At 39.8% G+C, this 20,991-nt stretch overlaps 1 protein-coding gene across 6 annotated transcripts in view; it reads left to right on the forward strand.

Moving 5' to 3' along the window:
- Nucleotides 1-20,991, forward strand: part of LYST (lysosomal trafficking regulator) — a 192,683-nt gene that overhangs the window by 48,455 nt on the left and 123,237 nt on the right. For all 6 annotated transcript variants that reach the window (XM_045437279.1, XM_045437283.1, XM_045437278.1 and 3 more), the window contains 5 exons: nt 10,454-10,544; nt 12,289-14,368; nt 15,779-16,808; nt 18,827-18,988; nt 20,438-20,594. In XM_045437279.1, the coding sequence (XP_045293235.1) occupies nt 10,454-10,544; nt 12,289-14,368; nt 15,779-16,808; nt 18,827-18,988; nt 20,438-20,594 (3,520 nt within the window). The remainder of the gene's footprint in view (nt 1-10,453; nt 10,545-12,288; nt 14,369-15,778; nt 16,809-18,826; nt 18,989-20,437; nt 20,595-20,991) is intronic.

Below are 20,991 nucleotides of genomic sequence, written 5' to 3' on the forward strand. Positions count from 1 at the left end.
TTCTCCCACTCCAATGTAACCACAGTTGTAGTTTCTAACATCTCAGTGTAGTTTTGCTGTTCTAGAATTTCACATAAATGGAATCATGCAGCATGTACTCTCACGTCTCGGATCTTCACCTGTTGTGCGTGAAATCAGTAATCCACTGTTTTGTTTCTCATTGGTGTTCTGTTGTGTGGATATACCACCATTCGACCACCTGCCTGTTGTTTAACCATTTGGCTTTCGTTTCCATTTGGCTAATACAAATAAAGCCGCTATGAACATCCTTAAAAAAGCCCTTGTGTGAATATAGTTTCATTTTTCCAGGGTAAATATCTAGGCATACAATTGCTGTGTCGAAGGGTAGGTGTTTAACGTCATAAGAAAGTGTCAGACTGTTTTTTCAAAGTGTTTGTACCACTTTTCATTCTCACCAGCAAGGTATGCGAATTCCAGTTGTTCCGTGTCTTCTCTGATATTTGGCATTGCCAATCTGTTTAATACTAGTCATCCTATGTGAACATGAACTAGTATCTCACTGTGATTTTAATTTGCATTTCTGTGAAAACTAATGATGCTGAGTGCTATTTTATGTGTTCACTGGCTGTTTGTATGACTTCTGTCAAATGTCTGTTTAAGTTTTGTGCCCATTTTAAAAGCCAGATTATTTGTTTGGTATCCAGTTGCAGGGGGGGTTGTTTGTTTGTTTGTTTTTAATGTATTCTGGATACAAGTCTTTGTTGGATTGCAAATATGTTCTTTGTGGCTTGCCTTTTCATTTCTTAACAATGCCTTTAGAACAGCAGGGGTTTTTGTGTGAATAGCATGTTTTGTATTCTAAGAAATCCTTATCTTGCATCCCAAAGTCACAAAGATATTGTTTTTTTTTTCCCCCCTGGAATCTTTTTAATTAGTATTTTTATTTTGAGGTCTGTGATCCACGTTGAGTTAATGTTAGTGTATGGTGTGAGGCAGGAGCTACAGTTCCTTTCTCCCCCTCCTCCCTGTGTAGTTACTCAGTTATTCCAGCAACATTTCTTAAGAGTCTGCTCTTTTCCCCAGTGGCCTTGGTACCTACGTGAAAAATCAGTTAACCATTTATGTGGAGTTTATTTCTAGACTCTTCTGTTCCATTTATCTGTCATCTGTTCTTTCACTGATACCGTACTGTTTGGGTTACTGTGGCCATTACAGTATGTCTAGAAATTAGGTTGTACAAGTTCTTCAATGTGGTCTTCATTTTCAAGAATGTTTGACTCTTCTAGGTCCTTTGCATTTCCATATACATTTTAGAAGCAGCTTATTCTGCAGAAATGCTTGGTAGGATTTCAGCTGTGATTGCATTGAATCGAGAAACCAGTTTGGAGAGAATCGACAATGTTGAGTTTCTCAGTCTATCAGCGTGGTGTAAATATCTGTTTATTTGAGTCTTTCTAATTGCCCTGCAATATTTTTTGGTTTTGGTATGGAAGTCTTGCATATTTTTTTGGTAAATTTTTCTGAATATTATTTTTTGATGTTATTATAGTTTGCGTTTAATTTTTTTTATTTTCTGTCATTTGTTGCTCATAGAAATGTAATTGATTTTTGTACATTGACCTTGTGCCCTGTGCCTTTGCTAAATTCACTTATTTATGTTTATTTTGAAAGTTTTCTGTAGAGTCCCTAGGGTTTTCTATGTGCACAATCATATCATCTGTAAATGATAGTAATTTCACTTATTTTCCAATTTGTATACCTTTTATTTCATTTTCTTGTCTCTTGCACTGGCTTCTAGTACAAAGGTAGGTGGCAGTGATGAGAGTGGACATCCTGCCTTATGTCTGACCTTAGAGAGAAAACATTCAGTATTTCCACTAAACATGATATTAGCTCTAGGTTTTTCTTAGATGCCTTTTATCAGAAAGAGGGAGTTCTCGTCTATTCCCTGTCTGTTAGAGCTTTTATCCTGAATGGATATTGGGTTTTGTCAATGTCTTTTCTGAATCTGTTGAGACCATCATATTATTTTCTTTTAATTCCGTTAATGTGGGTGAATTACACTGATGGTTTCTAAATGTTGAAACCATCATTTGCATTCCTGGGATAAACCCCATTTGGTCGTGATCTGTTATACACAGACACGTTAATCTGTTTATTCTTTGGGGGAAAACATAGTCTGCGTACGTAGCAAAAATATATTCTTTTCAATGGTTAAAGATGGCATAGTTGAAGTTTATATGCAGATGTTTATAAGTTTTTTGAAAGAAAATTTGTCCAGCCCAAAAAGGAAGGGTTATCATAGATTTTTAACCTTGGCACCAGTGTTAATGAGTTGGGTGGCCTCTTCAGATCTCCATACCCTTATCAGTAACGTAAATACATCAAGTTGGGTGACTTAAAAGATCCCTTCCAACAAAATTGCTACGTGTTTTCATATAACATTGATAATAATGGTTTCTGATTTCTTCTATACCCTGGTTATAAATATAAGTAGCTTAATTCTGATGTAATGAATAGAAAATTACAATGACTTATTACCAAACCAAGTGTATAAATACTACTTTTTAAAACTCCAATATATAAATATATAATTTCCATATATGTTCACACTTTATGAATGTTCTATAAAGTTTTTACTTATTTTGCTGAGTAAAATATGAAGTTTTATTGGAGGAGGTTATACATTTATGAATAAAGCACTATTTAAAAATTATAATAGGTTTGGAGTGCTGGGTGGCTCAGTTGGTTAAGCGTCTGACTTTTGGTTTGGGCTCAGGTCATGAGCTCACAGTTCATGAGATCAAGCCCCATGTGGGGCTCTGCACTGATGGAGCAGAGCCTTCTTGGGATTCTCTCTCTCTCCTTCTCTTTCTTTCTCTCCCTCTCTTTCTGCCTCTCTTCCACTTGCACGCGTGTATTCTCTTTCTCAAAATAAATAAACCTATAAAAGGGGTGCCTCGGTGGTTTAGTTGGTTAAGTGACTGAGGTCATGATCTCACAGTTCGTGAGTTCGAGGCCCGTGTCGGGCTCTGTGCAGACAGCACATATTTGAATAAATATTTTAAAAAATATTAAAAAAAATAAACCCAAAAAGAATTAGAATAGGTTTCTTTAATCTTCAGCTGTTTTCTTTGTAAGAGAGTACTTTTTTCTTCCTAATTTTTTTGTAGTATTATCACTTTAATACATAGTACTACATACATGGTTTATCATTGGAATATATAAAATAAGTATTATAAAGACACATCAGACCTTTAGAAATATGGCTACATAACTTGTTCACTGGTTTATTCAGCAGACCATTAAGTACCTAGTAAATGCCAGCACCTCTGCTAGATGTAGAGATAAAAGAAGAGAGATGGTCTGTACCAGCACCTCTTAGCTTTTTTTTTTTTTTTAACTGAAGAGGCTGTTTTATTTTATTTTAGTTTTTATTTTTTTTACATTTATTTATTTTTGATAGAGAGACACAGAGCACAAGCGGGGGAGGGGCAGAGAGAGAAGGAGACACGGAATCCGAAGCAGGCTCCGGGCTCCGAGCCATCAGCACAGAGCCCCACGCGGGGCTCAAACTCACTGCGAGATCATGACCTGACCTGAAGTCAGACACCCAACCGACTGAGCCACCCAGGTGCCCCACCGGGACCTCTTAGCCTTTGAAGAGATGGACAAGTTGAAAAAAAAGCAGTGATGACAAAACACTGTGGAAATATTTGGGGAGTGCAGAGGAGCGGGTCGCGAGGAAATGCTTCTTAGAAATTGGTACCTCAAAGTAGGGGTTGGCCATTTAAAGAGGGAGGAAGCATGAGGCCAGAGAAACTGCACATGTAGACCCTGGTGGCTAGAGGCGAAAGAACAAATTCAGTGACCTAGCAGTCATTTAGAGGAGTTAGAACAAAGGCTGTGTGTGTGGTGTTGGCTACTGAAGACACTGGAAGGCAGGGGCCACGTGATGGCAAGCCTTGTCTACCACTAAAGTCAAGGAGACTTCAGTTTATTCTGAAAATACTGGGGAGGTTTTTCAACAAGAAAATAGGCAATGAAAATTATTCTTCAAGTTTGACAAGTAAGTCTTTGGTAATATTTATTAGCAAGAGTTATTTCAGTAGGAAAATAAGGCGAACTTTTAAAGTTAGTAAAGGTGATAATAGTAAGTCAACTTTAGTTTGCTGCATCTAGGTCTACAGATTCTGTTTACACACATGTCAAGATTTATCCATGCATGATTAGTCCAGCATTAATGAGGGAATAGTGGGGTGCTGAAATGCCTGCTTCTTGGAGTAGTGAAAGTATCAGCTTAGCCACCAGACAGTGGTGCTAGCCACAGAGAGTAGGTAATCCATTGAGTTATCTCCCTTTACACCCAGGCTAATAGATAGGAGCAATGACTGTGTCAATTGATTGCTGTGTAACAAACCACATTCCAAAGACTTAGTGGCATAAAACACCAATGATTTGCTTGTGTTTCTGTGAGTTGGAAGTTCAGGTAGGCTCAACTGGGACCACTGCCATGGCTTCTTGCGGTGTCGTCTGGGCTCATCTCTGAATGTGCGGTCTGTCGGCAGAAGACTAAGGGTTTTTGGATGGGGCTGCTGGCCCGGCTGCCTCAGTTCTCATCCACACGGCTTCTCACATTTCAATAGGAGAGACTCAACTTCTTGACATGGTTGTGCCAGCATTCCAAGAGGGTGAGAAGAGAAGCTGTGGGACGTCACATAACATCACTTCTGCCACGTTCTCTTGGTCAAAGCAAGTCCCAGGGCCAGCCCAGAATTAAGGGATGGGAACATAGACTCCATCATTTCAGAAGATTGTCTGTGGCCACACTTTATCTACCATAGCCCCTTCTCTGGCCACATTTGTTAGCATTCCTCCCACATTCCATCTCTCGCAGGACTCTCAAAGTTTCGTCCCATCATGGCATCAGGCTTGAAGTTCATGATCTCATGATACAGGTCAGTTCTGGATGCAGATGAGGCTTCCAGGTGCAGCACTTTAGTTACCTGTGAACATAAGAGGCACGCTCAGCCATCCACAATGATGAGGAGGGACAAGTTAACCACACTAGATGCTTGCATTCGAAAAGGAGAGTGACCAGAGGCACGTAGCGGTCACTGCCCCCCTGAACTCCTGTCAGGTGTGTGTTGTCAATACCCCCTATTCTTGGGACAGGGAATGGTTCTGCCCTACTCCATGATTCTCCAGGACCCTTGGCTCCCTCCTCTGGGGTTTCTTCTCTTTCCCGTAAGACATAGCTTATCATGTGCAGCCTTCTTACCCTGCTTCATGCGTGGAGAAAAGTGGCTGTTGGTATTTTTCAATAATACAGCTTTCTTGAAAGATGTAACGGGTCTCCTCTGAATTTTAATGGTGTTCACTACATTCCCCAAAAGCCACATCTATAACTGTTTTTGAGACAGACCTCTCTACTTTGGGCACATAAAGCTTATATGGAATAATGCTCACAAGATTCCGAGTAGGACTTTTGTCTAGCTGATGACATTTACTAGGTACCACCCAAAGTCTTTCTGGAGTCTTAACAAAGAGTAATACAGCCATTTTATCACCATTCTTTGCTGTCAGGGAAAGAGGAGTGACACCAGGCACTGGCTGGGCAAACTGTGGCCTGCAGTCCAAAATCCTGCCACCAGTGATCTGTTTTTGGACAGCCCACAAGCTAAGAATAGTTGTGAAATTTTAAAGAGTTATTAAAGGAAACAGAAGAATATGCAATAGAGACCATTTAGGACTCAAAAAGCCTAAGATGTTTACCATCTGGTCCTTTAAAAAAAAAAGTGTGACACCCATTATAATTCAAGAAAAACTATCACCATAATGTTTGACATCCATGAGAAAAAGCAGCGTGTTTAGCTTCCTGAGACCTCAAAAGCATTTGGCAAAATTAATCCATTTTTCTTAACAAAAACTCAAAAAATAGATTCAGAGGGTGCCATATGCAAAGGGTAGAAAAACCAGTAATATTTTCAGGAAAAAGCTCCACAGTAGAATCAGTAGGAGAATAATTCTTTATGGTTATTTCTATTTGATATCATGTTTTAAAAACATGCAGTACTGGGGCGCCTGGGTGGCTCAGTCGGTTAAGCGTCCAACTTCAGCTCAGGTCATGATCTCACGGTTTGTGGGTTTGAGCCCCGCTCTGGGCTCTGTGCTGACAGCTCGGAGCCTGGAGCCTGCTTTGGATTCTGTGTCTCCCTCTCTCTCTGCCCCACCCCCACTTGTGCTCTGTCTCTCTCTGTCTCTCAAAAATAAATAAATGTAAAAAAAAAAATTAAAAAACATGCAATGGTGAAGTGGAATGTGAAAGTAATGACAACTCAATGTGAGAAAGATGGAGTAACAAAAATGCCATTCTTAAAAGCGATACGTACAGAAAATTCCGGAAGATCACTGTTTCCTTTAGCTATAGCTATACAGCTAGAAAATAAAAGAAAAAAAGATGCTGTTTACAGTACTAATAGAGTCATGTTCTTATATACGTATGTGTACACATGTATATTAGAAATAATTATAACACTCTGGCAGAAGGAATAAAGGACTTAACATATATTTCTGCTTATGTCTGGAATATTCAATTTAATTAGCATGTCGAAGTGCTGATTTAAAGTAATACCATTAATACCAGTTAAAATGATTCCAGTAGTCTTCCGTCACGTTCTGAATGCAGTTCAAGCTCTAAGCTTAGCCTGTCATCCTGGGGTCCTCGAACCACATGATCTGGTACCCACCTGCCTTTGTGACTTGCTGGACATCCATCTGGCTTCCCATCTCAGCCCTTCCCCTGGCTCATTTGCCCTTTCTCTCCCATCCTGCCACCCACCATTACTTCTAGACGACTAGGGTAGGCAATTAATATTCCAGTCTAAACACTTGAATTGTAAAAGGAACAGCCTGACACCTGGTAGGTACTTAAAATATATTTCTTGAATTGAACTAAAAATGTACCACCTGCATGAGAGTGCTTTTCCTGTTTATTATTGGTATACACTTTAAAAAGACATGTTGCAGTCATTTTCCCTGCAGAAGGAGAAACATAAAAATGTAAGTATTAAATGAGAAGGGGTGTGATTTCTATAGATCGGACAGTCCAGGAATAGCCAGGCAATGGATCTGTTTATAGCATGTATTGCCTAAATTGCCTAATAGGCCATGTTGAGAACTCTCCACTTGGTTGACGTGAGGTAACACCCCATTCTTCTGGACACTGTGACTAATTAGGACCTTGGGAGAGGAAACCAGAGCTTGGTTTGCCAGGATGCCTGCAAAATAAGAGAAAACGATTTTATGACTTGCAAAAGGATGGAATTAGATGTGTGGTTTCTTTGGAATTCGAAAGGATAAGTAAATCTGGAAATATGCAATACCTAGGAAAGTAAGAGGTCCAGAGGATTACCAAGAGCTTCCCCAGTGATGAATTGTGTTAGAAATTATTGTGATTGAATGAAGTCAAGAATTGTTCAGTCACTGTTCTATTTATTGGGTCACGGAGAGGCGAGGGGTGTTCTCCTCAGAATGCACTTCCAGCAGAGATGGCAAAAACCAAAAACCTGCACTTGCCACAACGCCATTCTTTTGAAGGGTCCATGGTTTCCAAGAACTAATCCACTTGGTGAAATGGGGATACAGGCATGCAGTCCAGAGGGGGAACAGTAAACTTGGGTTGGTGTGGAACAAAAAGCATCACAAAAGAGGTTTAGCTGGGCTGGGCCTTGAAGGTAGTGAGGGACCCCTTAGCTAAGTGGGAGGGAGTGACAGAAGTTCCAGACAATGTGTCATACCGAGGTCGGGAGGCAGGAGTGCCTGTTCACGTAGCGATGAGGATTTGCCAGTGTCCTGTCCTGTCCTGGAGCAAGGGCTGTGGCAATTCACACACTCCTAAGGTTTCTGCAAGCTCTATTAGAATGTTACTAGTTCATCTGCTAAAGAGAAAGACTCAGATTAGGAGGACTCTACAGGAACGATGTGCCCAAAATTGGTTTACATTTTTTTAAAGACCATATTACACATAGATAACTCCAAACTCCTTCACATGGCCCACAGGCCACATTGGATCTGGCACTCTCCACCTTGCCAACCTGTGTCCTCCAGCCATACTGGCCCGCTTGCTGTGCTATGAAATAGCCGAGCTCATTCCCTACCCTTCGTATACTTCCAAGAGCCCTTTTCCTCCAAATCTTGCGTGGATTCCTTCTTCTGTTCATTTAAGTATCTACTCAAGTGGCCCGTCACTCTATAATCCCTGTCCTGTTAATGTTCCTCATAGCACTGCGTCCTGTCTGGAGGTTTCTTATTTGTGCCCATTATTTTCCATCTCCTCTGCACGAGCATCAGCTTTGTGAGAAAGTGAATATTGTCTTCTTTGTTCACCACTCCATCCAAAGCGTCTGGACCATGGTAGGGGCTCAGTAAATATTTCCTGATTGAATAATAGAGACATTTAGACATGAACAGTTCAGCAAGTTGACTGCTGTATGAGAAGTAAATCAGGAACCTGAAATGTAGCTTTCCTGGGGGGATTAGAGAAGGCTTTCCACAGAGGGACTAAAGAAGGAATCCCCTGGGGGGATTAGAGAAGGCTTTCCACAGAGGGACTAAAGACCTGCCTGAAGAATGAGTTGGCATTTGGCCGATGGGAGGACGGTAGTGGACAGCTGCAAAAAAAGCAATGCGTGTGAGGCAGGCATATTGGGGAGTACAGACCAGTAGTGTTCAGGAAACCCTTCATAGCTGGACATGTGGGGTTGGGTCAGGTGTGGTGGCAGGAGCTGACACTGGACAAGTCAGTAGGAATCATGTCACGAAGGCTCTTCTAAGCCTGAAAAGAAATTCGGATTTTCCCTTTGAAGTATTTCTGAGCCTTTCCATAACCAGGGCACTAGAAGGAACAGTCTGAATGCTGCGCCTCTGCTCTTCTCATTCCTTTCAACTCTCAGCCTGTGGCCTCTAACTTGCACCCTTATCACTGCATTAATGCCGCCTTTGCTGAGGTCCCTGGTGACCCTCTACTTGATAAATGCTTTTCTGCCATCATTTTATACAATTAAAGAACAACAGCTCTTGACCTGGTTTCCTCTCTTGTCTCCTGAACTGCTCTCTTCCCTTGTTCTACATTTCTTTGGGGGTGCTACTTCTCAGTCTCCTTTACAGACTTCTTTCTCTCCAGCACCTTCTTCATTCCTGAAATGGTGAGAGTTCCAAAGCCATCCGCCCACTCTTGTCATTCTTCATGCTCTCCTTAGGAAATCTCCTGTGCTCTTGACTTCTGCTGCAGGGACTCCCAAAAGACTCGGGAGTTGTGTACTTCACACCTTTTTCTTAAGCTCCAGATCTTTCTATCCAGTCACCTTGTTGCCTAAACCAGAATTCTCCAAGTTCTTTCAGATTTTTCTTTTTTCCCCCCTTCCACCTCATAGATAATCAACTGTAAGTTATTTCAGTTCTTCTTTGCAATTTCTCAATTCTGTCTCCTTTTCAGATTTACTGTTAGCACTTCTGTTTATCAGTATCTCTTATCCAGATTATTGTTTTCCTTGCTTCTAAACACTGATCAATCAATCCCTCTCCCTCCCGCCCCAATTCTGTCCTCTATACAGTGGCTAGAGTGGTCTTTCTAAGAAGCAAATCCGATTATATTACTGTGACTCCCTGCCCACTGACTAAAGTGAGGAATCTGAACTTCATTTGTCAATTCCTTTACTGCCCATGACGTCAGTGTCCAGACTGGCTCTCTGCTTCCAGTCCCACTTCCATACTTCTGACTGGCAATGACCGCTCCTTTTTCTGATCTCCGACACCGAGTATCTGTACCACACCCAGGTACTTTCTTATACCACATGCCTTCTACTGTTCTTTAACTGTTTGTGTGTATGTATTTTATGGACCAAATGAAGGGACCTTCTCCAGGGCTTGGACCATATCCTCCAGAAAGGGTAAGACAGTCAGTGCTGTGGACATAGTGTGCAGTTGATACATATTCATTAGATTACCTTCACTAATAAGTCTGTCTTTATAGATGTTCTTCATTAATCATGTCAGTTTCTCCTTTTAAAATTGTGTTCTCTGAGTTTCACATTTAACCGCATGAAGACTTTTTGTTTAGTAGCTTCATATTATTGGTTTGCTAATTAATAGGGCTGAACTTTTCATTTTCACCTAGCACATTTTTTTTTTTTCCCATAGATGAGGAATCCTTGCAATGTGCATGGTGGTAATAACAGCTATTTGGGGAAAAATCAGCAAGAGTGTGCTAAATACCGTCCAATACTCCTACATTCTTCTGTCATTGGAAAGGTTTATAAATTGAAAAGTATCACAACTTTAATGGGATTTGAGATCAGTTAGTTTGATTCTTAGCTTCTCAAATGCAACCTTTTAAGAAAAAAGGAACTTATGGTTCAATTTAAGACAAAGCACTAGGAATTACGTGTCTCATGACCTCAGAACATGAAGGATTGTTTTGTTTCTAACACAGGCATTGACGTGTAGAGAAGAACTCCTCACTCTACTCCTGTCACTCCTTCCACTGGTATGGAAGATACCTGTTCAAGAAGAGAAGGCAGCAGGTATGTTTCTTTTATCATATCACTTGCGTTACCAAAATTCCACTGGGGGAAGAAACGTTCCGTTGAAAAGCTCCTTCTGCCTTGATAGTTGATACAGTTCAAATTCAGAACAGTGTCTATTAGTGTGAGACTTGACATGAGAAGTTCTTTACGCAAACACATTTTTATTTCTGCTAATACAAAAACCATGGTGCTTCTTAGGGGATTACTCAAATGTAATGACGATTAGAAAACATACGAGGAAGGAGATCACTTAGCAGAAGGAGTAAATGTAGGTATGCAACCCTGTCTGAGAAATGGATAGTGAAACGTTCAAAAAAAGAAATGAAATTTCCTTCGCTTATTTTAAAGACTACTTTCTATGACCAGTGCTCTACCAGTGACTTTTGCTGTTTAGTATAGGGTTTGGTTTTGTTTTGTTTTAACATTTCTTTGAAAGGGTTAATTGGAAGGAATACTTTGTTTCAAGGCTGGGTAGAATTCTTTCACTAAGGTCAATATCTGTTGTTAGTTTCTGATTTTGAAAAAACTTACACACACACATATATCATATTAAGTGTATGAAACTTCGTTTAAATGTTTCAGTAGAGGACTTACAGTTTTCCTCTTGACCATTACGTGATACGTGGGATATGTGAATTGTGAGATGTTTAGTGATCTCTCAGGATAAAATTAAATCTTTATATATTGTATTTTAATGCCACGTATGCATTTTAATTTCTGATATGAAGCTCTCTTCAGGGGATTAAGGTCTTGTAAGATTGCCATCCTGCTTATTGGTTGATTCACTAACTCTCTGCTCTTACTTACTTCTGATTTTGTAGAATTCACAAATTGTCTGGCGCTTAAGATATCTGGTATTCTTTTGGGAAAGCTGTCTTCCTTGCCTGCATCTTTTGCATCGGTAGAATTTGTCCAACTCCTTTTAATTTCTCCCCTTCCTTTCTTAATTAAGGCCGATATCTTTTATTTAGAGATGGTTATTTATTTGTTCTAAATTTTAACTATATTTTTCACATAGATCTTTCTACATAGCAGTGCAAAGGGAAAGACCGATTTTCTGAACTTTTTAATTAGTAAGGAAGATTTATGCATTTTCCCCAGAGGGAGGTATTGTGCGTGGGCCATGTGCTGGGGCCCTCAGTTCGAGGCACTGAGGACAATACGGGGATGCCTGTTCCTAACTCACTGTGAGGCACATTCAGTAATATTTTGAAGAACTCTTTTAACCTCAATCTTTGTGAATAATCTATTATATGCTTTTAAAATAATTTTGGGAAATCTTAAAGTTCTTAAGTTATATCAATAATATAGACTAAGTACTATTTTTGAGAATATAATATGCCTTTGTTTCTTAATTAATGGGACTGTTGAAGGAGATTTGTAATATAGTATGAAGAGTAGTGCCAAATCCTAGATAATCTAGAGTCTCGTCTGTTGATGTCAGAGTGTAAAGTATGGTTTTTAAATTAGATTTTCTTCCCTAATTTTGCTCTCCTTTGTTGTGTTCCAAATCAATTTGTATCCCCTGAACCAGTGCTACCTGGGACTGAGCATGAGAAAAATAATTATGGGGGGAAAGTGATCTGGAGACATAACACATCGCTAAGGGAAATCAGCCCCAGTAAAAATTAACGGAGGAAAAGCTCCTGAAGTGGAAGATAAATAAGAGAATAATCACCTACACAAATTGAGTTTGAAAATATATTAAGATATTCTAAATTTTCTTTCTTCATTTTATTAGATTTTAATCTACCGTTCTCAGCTGATATAATCCTGGCCAAAGAAAAGAACTCAAGTTCACAAAGATCTACTCAGGAAAAATTATATTTAGAAGGAAGTGCCCCATCCGGTCAGGTTTCTGCAAAAGTAAATGTTTTTCGAAAAAGCAGACGACAGCGTAAAATCACCCACCGCTATTCTGTAAGAGATGCAAGAAAGACACAGCTCTCCACCTCAGATTCAGAAGCCAATTCAGATGACAAGAGCATGGCAATGAATAAGCACAGAAGGCCCCGTCTGCTACAGCATTTCGCAACACAGTCTCCTCAAGAAGACCACCTTACAGCTAAACTTGACCACTTAGCAACCAAAGAACGGACTCCTCCCGACACCATGGCTTTGGAAAATTCCAAGGAGATCCTTCCAAGACAGGAGTCAAACACCGACATTTTGAGTGAGCCAGCTGCCTTGTCGATTCTCAGTCACATGAACAATTCCCCATTTGACTTATGTCATGTTTTGTTGTCTTTATTAGAGAAAGTTTGTAAGTTTGACATTACCTTGAATCATAATTCTGCTCTAGCAGCCACTGTAGTGCCCACGCTGACTGAATTCCTAGCGGGCTTTGGGGACTGCTGTAATCTAAGGGACAATTTGGAGAGTCAGATGGTTTCTGCAGGCTGGACTGAGGAACCGGTGGCTTTGGTTCAACGGATGCTCTTCCGAACAGTGTTGCATCTTATGTCAGTGGATATTAGTGCTGCAGAGGTGATGCCAGAAAATCTTAGAAAAAACTTAACTGAATTGCTTAGAGCAGCTTTAAAAATTAGAACTTGCCTAGAAAAGCAGCCTGACCCTTTTGCACCAAGACAAAAGAGAACACTACAGGAGGTTCGAGAAGGCTTTGTGTTTTCAAAGTACCGTCACAGGGCCCTTCTCTTACCTGAGCTTCTGGAAGGAGTTCTGCAGATCCTGATCTGTTGTCTTCAAAGCGCAGCTTCTAATCCCTTCTTCTTCAGTCAAGCCATGGATTTGGTTCAAGAATTCATCCAGCACCATGGATTCAACTTATTTGAAACCACAGTTCTTCAAATGGAATGGCTGGTTTTAAGAGAGGGAGCTCCTACGGAGGCCGCAGAGCATCTGAAGGCCCTAATAAACAGCGTGATGAAAATAATGAGCACTGTCAAGAAAGTGAAATCGGAGCAACTTCATCACTCAATGTGCACAAGAAAAAGGCACAGACGGTGCGAATACTCGCACTTCATGCACCACCACAGGGATCTCTCAGGTCTCCTGGTGTCGGCTTTTAAAAACCAGGTTTCCAAAAACCCATTTGAGGAGACTGCAGACGGAGATGTTTATTATCCCGAGCGGTGCTGTTGTATCGCGGTGTGCGCCCACCAGTGCCTGCGCTTGGTGCAGCAGGCTTCCCTGAGCAGCACCTGTGTCCAGGTTCTGTCTGGTGTGCACAGCGTCGGAATATGCTGTTGCATGGATCCCAAATCCGTAATCATTCCTTTGCTCCATGCGTTCAAATCACCGGCGCTGAAAAATTTTCAGCCGCACATACTGAATATCCTTAACAAACTTATTCTGGATCAGTTAGGAGGAGCCGAGGTCCCACAGAAAATGAAAAAAGCAGCTTGCAACATTTGTACCGTTGACCCTGACCAGCTAGCCAAATTAGAGGAAGCACTGCAGGGAAGCCCATGTGAGGCTGAACCTTCCCCAAGCCCGTCCAGTCCCTCTCACAGATCTCAAGGGATCCTGCCCAGCAGTGGGTCCGAAGACTTGTTGTGGAGATGGGGCGCCTTAGAGGCTTATCAGAATTTTGTTTTTGAAGAAGACAGGTTCCGTAGTGTGCAGATTGCAAATCACATTTGCACTTTAATCCAGAAGGGCAATGTAATTGTTCGGTGGAAGCTGTATAATTGCATATTTAATCCCGTGCTCCAAAGAGGCGTCGAGTTAGCACGTCACTGTCAACACCTTAGCATTACTTCAGCCCAGGCCCATGTGTGCAGCCACCATAACCAGTGTTTGCCTCCGGAAGTGCTTCAGATTTACTTAAAAACTCTGCCCGCTCTGCTTAAATCAAGGTTTGTATGTGCGCGTGGGTGCAGATATTTTTTTCTTGTATGCTTTTGAATGTCTTGACCTTTTATTCTTTCCTAGGATTCAAGTTTAGTTTAACAACAAAGAATGAATGTTCCCATCTCAGGTCACATTTTTTTTTTTTTTTTTTACCTTGATTGATTGATTGATCTATTTATTTCATTTTACTGGAGGGGTTGTAGGGCAGAGCATAGAGCCATTGATTTTAATTTCTCAGTGGGGAAAAAAAGTGAAGTTTAAATATATCGCTGAGGGGAAAAAAATGGACACAACATAGATACCCAACAGCAGGGGCAAGGTTAAATTAATTAATTTATATTTACTTGATAGAATATTTATTAGTCATTAAAAAGAATGTTTACAAAGAGCTTATAATGTTTTATAAAACATACAAAATTAAAAATATCACCCACTTATTTACAACTTTGTAAAATATGCACATGCCTAAAATGCTAATTATTTGTCAAGGCAGTAGATTTAAGGGAATTGTTATTTCTCAAATACCATAGCCACCTTTATTATGTATACAATGCATACAGAAAAATATAGAACATACAGATAAGCAAAAAGAAGAAAAATAAAATTACTTAGAATTCTACCAATGAGTGTTTTAGATTTTGTGATTGTCAAGTACTTAAAAAATCATTTTATGAATAAAGCTAGCTTCTGATAGTCTGGCCTTTCAAATTAATGCATATATCATTTTAAAAACATACTAAAATATAACCTATCACTATCTTTACAGTCTTTTTTTTTTTTAATTTCTGACATTCTGACATTGTTTAAAAAGAACTGACTTTATTCCAAAGTTTTGTAACTCTTTGGTATATTTGTGGACACCCTGGATCTTTGCTGAGCTGATTTATATTAGTTATTACTAGGATTCCAGTGATCCAGTCCCGAGAATCTCACCTGAGACAGGGCTGAAAATCTTCAGCTCGGTAGTTTGGTTCCTTCCCTTTGTGAGGGGCAGGTGTAAAACAAAAAGTCTTGATAGACCATTGGGCAGACAAACAAATGGACACACAAATGCCTGCCTGCTTGCAGCATTCGTCCATCTGAAGTGTGGAGGTGGTTGTGGCATTTAGAACTTGTAGAGAATCTGCCATTTGGGGAAAAGTATTTTTCCCTGAATTGTTTCATTTAACTTGGGATGCATGTGATCCAGTCTTTCTAAATGATGCTTGAGTCATTGCGGTGTTTAAAGAAGGATGTGAAAGCGAGTAGAAAGTAATTGGAGATCCTCATCTAATGAAGAATATTGGCAAAATAATTGATGAATTGGATGAGTAGTATATACCACGTGCAACAATGACATATTTAAATGGTATATTTGCCTCTGTATAAATGACGTTTCTGTTTGTAAAATCTCGTGTATTTTTTTTCCCTCACAGGGTAATAAGAGATTTGTTTTTAAGTCGTAATGGAGTAAGTCAAATAATTGAATTAAATTACTTAGATGATGTTCGAAGTCATTCCCTAAAAGCATTTGAAACTCTGATAATCAGCCTAGGGGAACAACAAAAAGATTCTTCAATTCCAGGTATTGATGGGCTAGACAGCGAACAGAAGGAATTGTCATCTTTAAATGCAGGTACTTCCTTTCGTAACCAGCAAGTTTATTCAGATTCTCCTCAGAGTCTTAGCAAATTTTATGCCAGCCTCAAAGACACTTATCCAAGGAAACGGAAGTTTGTTCATCAGGATGTTCATATCAACATGATAAACCTGTTCCTCTGTGTGGCATTCTTATGTGTAAGTAAAGAAGCAGAATCTGATAGAGAGTCGGCCAATGATTCCGAAGATACTTCGGGCTATGACAGTACAGCGAGCGAGCCTTTCCATCATATGCTGCCATGTTTATCTCCTGAGAGCCTTGTCTTGCCTTCTCCCAAACACATGCACCAAGCGGCAGACATTTGGTCCATGTGTCGTTGGATCTACATGTTGAGTCCAGTTTTCCAGAAACAGTTTTATAGGCTTGGTGGTTTCCAAGCGTGCCATAAATTAATATTTATGATCATACAGAAACTGTTCAGAAGTCATGAAGAAGAGCAAGGAGGAAAGGAAGAAGACCTAAATGTACATGAAAACCAAGATTTAAATAGAACTTCTCAATCTGAGATCACTGTGAAGGAAGATCTGTCATCTTTGACTATAAAAAGAGACTCCATGCCATCAGGAATGGGTAGTCCAAAACAGAGTCCTGACAATTTAGCTAAATTAGAGTCACAGCATATCTCTTCCAAAAATATGGGCCATGTTTCAGCTACTGAAGCTGCTCCTGAGGAAGCAAAGGTATTTATGAGTCAAGAAAGTGAGACCTCACTTCAGAGCATACGACTTCTGGAAGCCCTTTTGGCCATTTGTCTTCATAGTACCAGAGCTAGTCAGCAAAAGATGGAATTAGAGTTACCTAATCAGGTAATAACTTGGTCCTTGTTCAGCTATTGTGTAATATATATGTATGTGTATAGAAATATTTTTTTTCTTTTTTTGTTTTTTCTTAATTTTTTAATGTTTATTTTTGAGAGAGAGACAGAGTGCGAATGGGGGAGGGACAGAGAGAGAGGGAGACACAGAATCCGAAGCAGGCTTCATCCAGGCTCCAAGCTGTCAGCACAGAACCCGACATGGGGCCCGAACTCACCAACTGTGAGATCATGACCCGAGCCAAAGTCAAACACTTAACCGACTGAGCCACCCAGGTGCCCTGTTTTTGGGTTTTTTTTTCCCTTTTTTTTTTAAGTTCTTTGTTTTTAAGTTTCTTTGTTTTAAAGGTCATTTTGTTTTTCCAAAGACTGTGTTTTGAGAAGCTCCTGTATGGTTAACACAGTACCAGGTATTGGGGAGGACAGAGGAGTACATGACCCAGTTCTTGCCCTCAGGAAGCTTACAGTTTAGTTTGGAATGCAAAATCCGCATATGTCAAAGTTACCGACCCTGAAAGGCATTAGATATGCATTAAATGTCATGAGTGATCGTGGACTTTGTGTTTCAAAGTTCAAACTTTGCAGTCTCGGTGTCATGCTGTCTGGTGCCCTGCTCAGATCCCCTTTACCCTGCTGATGCACCCGTCTGCCATCTGCTACAAGAGCTCACATCTGCACTCATCTCCCAAGGACTGCCCTTGGCTCATGGAAATGCTCCTTCTATAGATGCCTGGGAAGGGTGCCCATAGCCAGTGATGGATGGATGTAGCTGTGCAGAGTGGGGACAATCTTTGTGGTGTAGTTCAGCCTCCAGAGCTTCCGATGGAATTGAGCTGGGGCTCTGCATTTATTCTGAAATGACCTCTTGGCGTGGATTTTCCCCGCAACATAGCCTGCCTCCCTCATGACCTTACAGATTTCTCCTGGGAGCACCTCTCAACTAAAAAAGGAATCCTGTTTCAGGCCCTGCTTCTAAGGAAACTTCAAATATGGCAGATCGCCTATTCATAACTCATCCCTAACTGTTCTGTCAGCCAACAGTCTCTCCCTACTACAGTCCCTGTCTCCCTATTTCCTCCTGTCTAAAAACTCGCGATGTTTCCACATTGCTCACAGTTAAAACCCAAACTCCTTAGGATAGCACACAAAGCCCTTCAGTGTCTTGTTTCCACTTCCTTGCCTGGCTTCATTGCCTGCCATCCTTCACCATGCTGCCATCAGCCATATGGAGCTAGCCAACAGCTTCTCCAGATGCCACTCTTTAGTAGTACTTCTGTACTTCTGTGCCTATTTTTCTGCCTAGTATACTCTCTCCCTCTGTATGTGTGCTGCCTACCTCTGTTCTTTATGGTCCATCTCACACAACCCCTCCCCTGGGTGTCCCCTGGGACACTTTTGACAGGTCTCTCAGGCAGCTTCTCTCTTTTTGTCTCTCAGAGAACTTTGTTTATAGCTCTAGTGTGGTCATCATGATATCTTGCCCTGTGTATCTGTTTCTTTCGCTGGACGGAGGCAGTTCCTTAAGGGAGAAGTCAGTTTCGTATCCATCTTTATGGTTTCATTGCCTACTATGGGTACATAGATAAGCAGCAAGAGTTTCCTTCAAAGACAGAAGGGAGGGAGTAAAGAAGGGAGAGAGAGGGAGGGATTAGAATATAAGTGCTTCTTTGACTGTTATGGAATCTCTAAGAATAAGGCATTTGTAAAATGTAGAGGTAGTTAATCAAAACTCTAAAGTTTCAACTATTTTTTTTTGTATGTGATATAGTCAACTTATGATACACTGAAATTCAGAATGAAATAAGATGAGTAAAGCATTTGATAAATAAGTGTTATTAATTATAACAGGATATTTGTATAGGGCTGGGTATGTATAGTCATTATACTTTCATATCTGCTGCAAATAAATGTACTAATAACTTTGTACATCTTAAGTAAATATTTATTTTGTCACTGTTTAATTTTTTAAGCATGTTATTAATATTCTTAGTATCCTTTATTTTACCTTAGAATTTGTCTGTGGAAAACATACTGTTTGAAATGAGGGACCATCTCTCCCAGTCAAAGGTGATTGAAACAGAATTAGCAAAGCCTTTATTTGATGCCCTGCTTCGAGTCGCATTGGGGAATCACTCAGTCGATTTTGACCACCATGATGCTATGACTGAGAAGGTATGGATAACATTCAGTTGTGTTTTTTAGGTATGACTAGCAGAGGCAGACGGGCATGGGATGGGACCAGCCACTGATGAATGTGGTTAGAACACGGGCCAGGATCTGGTCATATCTCCTTCTGTGAGTCATATCTCCATCACGTGGGATGGACAGTATTCACTCAGTGCCCCATTTCATGAAAAGCAGGAGAGCAATGTGACGTGCTTGTTTTCATCTAATCTGGCAGTTTACTGACAAATTGCTCTCAGTGAGACAGAAATGTATTATTTGATTTGCTAAGTCTCGCATATAACTGATAGTTTATTAAATGATCATTCAGGCATGGTGATGACTCAGCTCTCTTTTCTGATCCTATATTGGTACAGTTAGTATTTCCAGAACTCTCTATTCACTTTAATTTTAAATCACTCAACATAAAAATGACTAGTACTTGCATAGAAATTAGCACAGTTTTTCAGTCATTCATGTTGGCATTTTTTTTCTAAAAGAACTATTTTAATATTTTTCCTGAAACCGTGATGCATATTTAGTTTACTTCCCTCTCCTTTCCTGTTTCTTTTACCTTCAATTAATTGTCACCTGTCCTTTATGTAACTTCTCTCTTAATTTCTCAGTCTAGCCATGTATATGACATTTTATAATCTTCTGCCGTAATATTTTATGTTGCTGTTTGTCAGAACTTTAAAAACTTACTGAAGTAGCTACTAATGCCTTCATCATGCTCCTGGATCAGTTGGTTAACTGGAAAATGTTACAATACCTCCTTTAATCTACCTTCTATTAATGTTGCAGTGATAAAGCACTATGAGATTCTGTAAGTGAAAATGTTTTCTAAAGTGAATATCTTAGTAGCATTTTTATGAGAAAAGCAAGATTTCAGGCTGCACGATACTACACAGGAAGTTAATGCTGGATTCTTGATTTCTGAGAATCAAGAATATGTGTAGATAGTCTCATTCTGAAATCTTAAAATTAGTCCCTTTGAACAATTTTCCTGTCTACTCTGGTTATCTAATTTATGAAACATTTCATTTATAAAAATCCTATGGAAAAATCTTTTTCCATGAACAAATGTGGAAAAATGGTATTTATTTACTAGCATAAAGTTGTAAGAAGTGTAATTCCACCTCATTGTGGTTTTTGGTCATTTGCTATTGTACAACTAGTGTGAAATTTCACAGACCTCTTTTTCAGTAAAACTGAAATGACCTATAGCTTACTCTGTTACAGACCCCCATTTTGGAGGTGTTAATAAAGTCAAGAGATTCTGGAAAATCTTGCTGCTTGAAATTCATAATTTATAGTGCTTAATATTGATTCCTGAGATTTTTTTCATAAAGAAAACACTGAAGCTATCCTCAAAATCATTTTTGAGTAATAAATATTCTATTATTAAAAATGAGCAAATATTACTACTTTTGCCTTCTAACTGCACCAATCTTCTAGAGTCATCAGTCTGAAGAAGGATTGTCATCCCAACCTGGTGATTTTTCAGAAGAAGCTGAGGATTCTCAGTGTTGTAGTCTTAAACTTTTGGCTGAAGAAGAAGGTTATGAAGCAGATAGTGAAAGCAACCCTGAGGACAGTGAAACCCGAGATGATGGTAAAATATCACTGAAGTACTTGTGGTCGGATTTGCAAGTCAGATTATTACTTAGAAAAATGGTTGTAATAATACCACCTTGGAATTTTGTATTGCCTTGCAATTTAAAAGAGGCATTGCTACGTTTTATTTGATCTCAACAGTAAATTCTGGCATTTGTATATGCGACTTAAAACAGATATATTTTGGTATTACAAACATTAACTGAATGCCTGAGAATACAGGGTATAGAAAGTCCCTGCTTTCATATATATTCCAGTAGAAAAAACAAGCAATAGGTGTCAGAAGTGAACAGTATCAAGAAATAAAAGGGCTTGATAGGCGCGTAGCAAGTATTCATTCATTCATTTGTGTACCATAAAGAGAGTGAAAACAAGAAAAGCACAGCCACTAATTG

This window comes from Leopardus geoffroyi, chromosome D2, assembly GCF_018350155.1.
Source record: "Leopardus geoffroyi isolate Oge1 chromosome D2, O.geoffroyi_Oge1_pat1.0, whole genome shotgun sequence".
Classification (NCBI taxonomy): Eukaryota; Metazoa; Chordata; class Mammalia; order Carnivora; family Felidae; genus Leopardus; species Leopardus geoffroyi.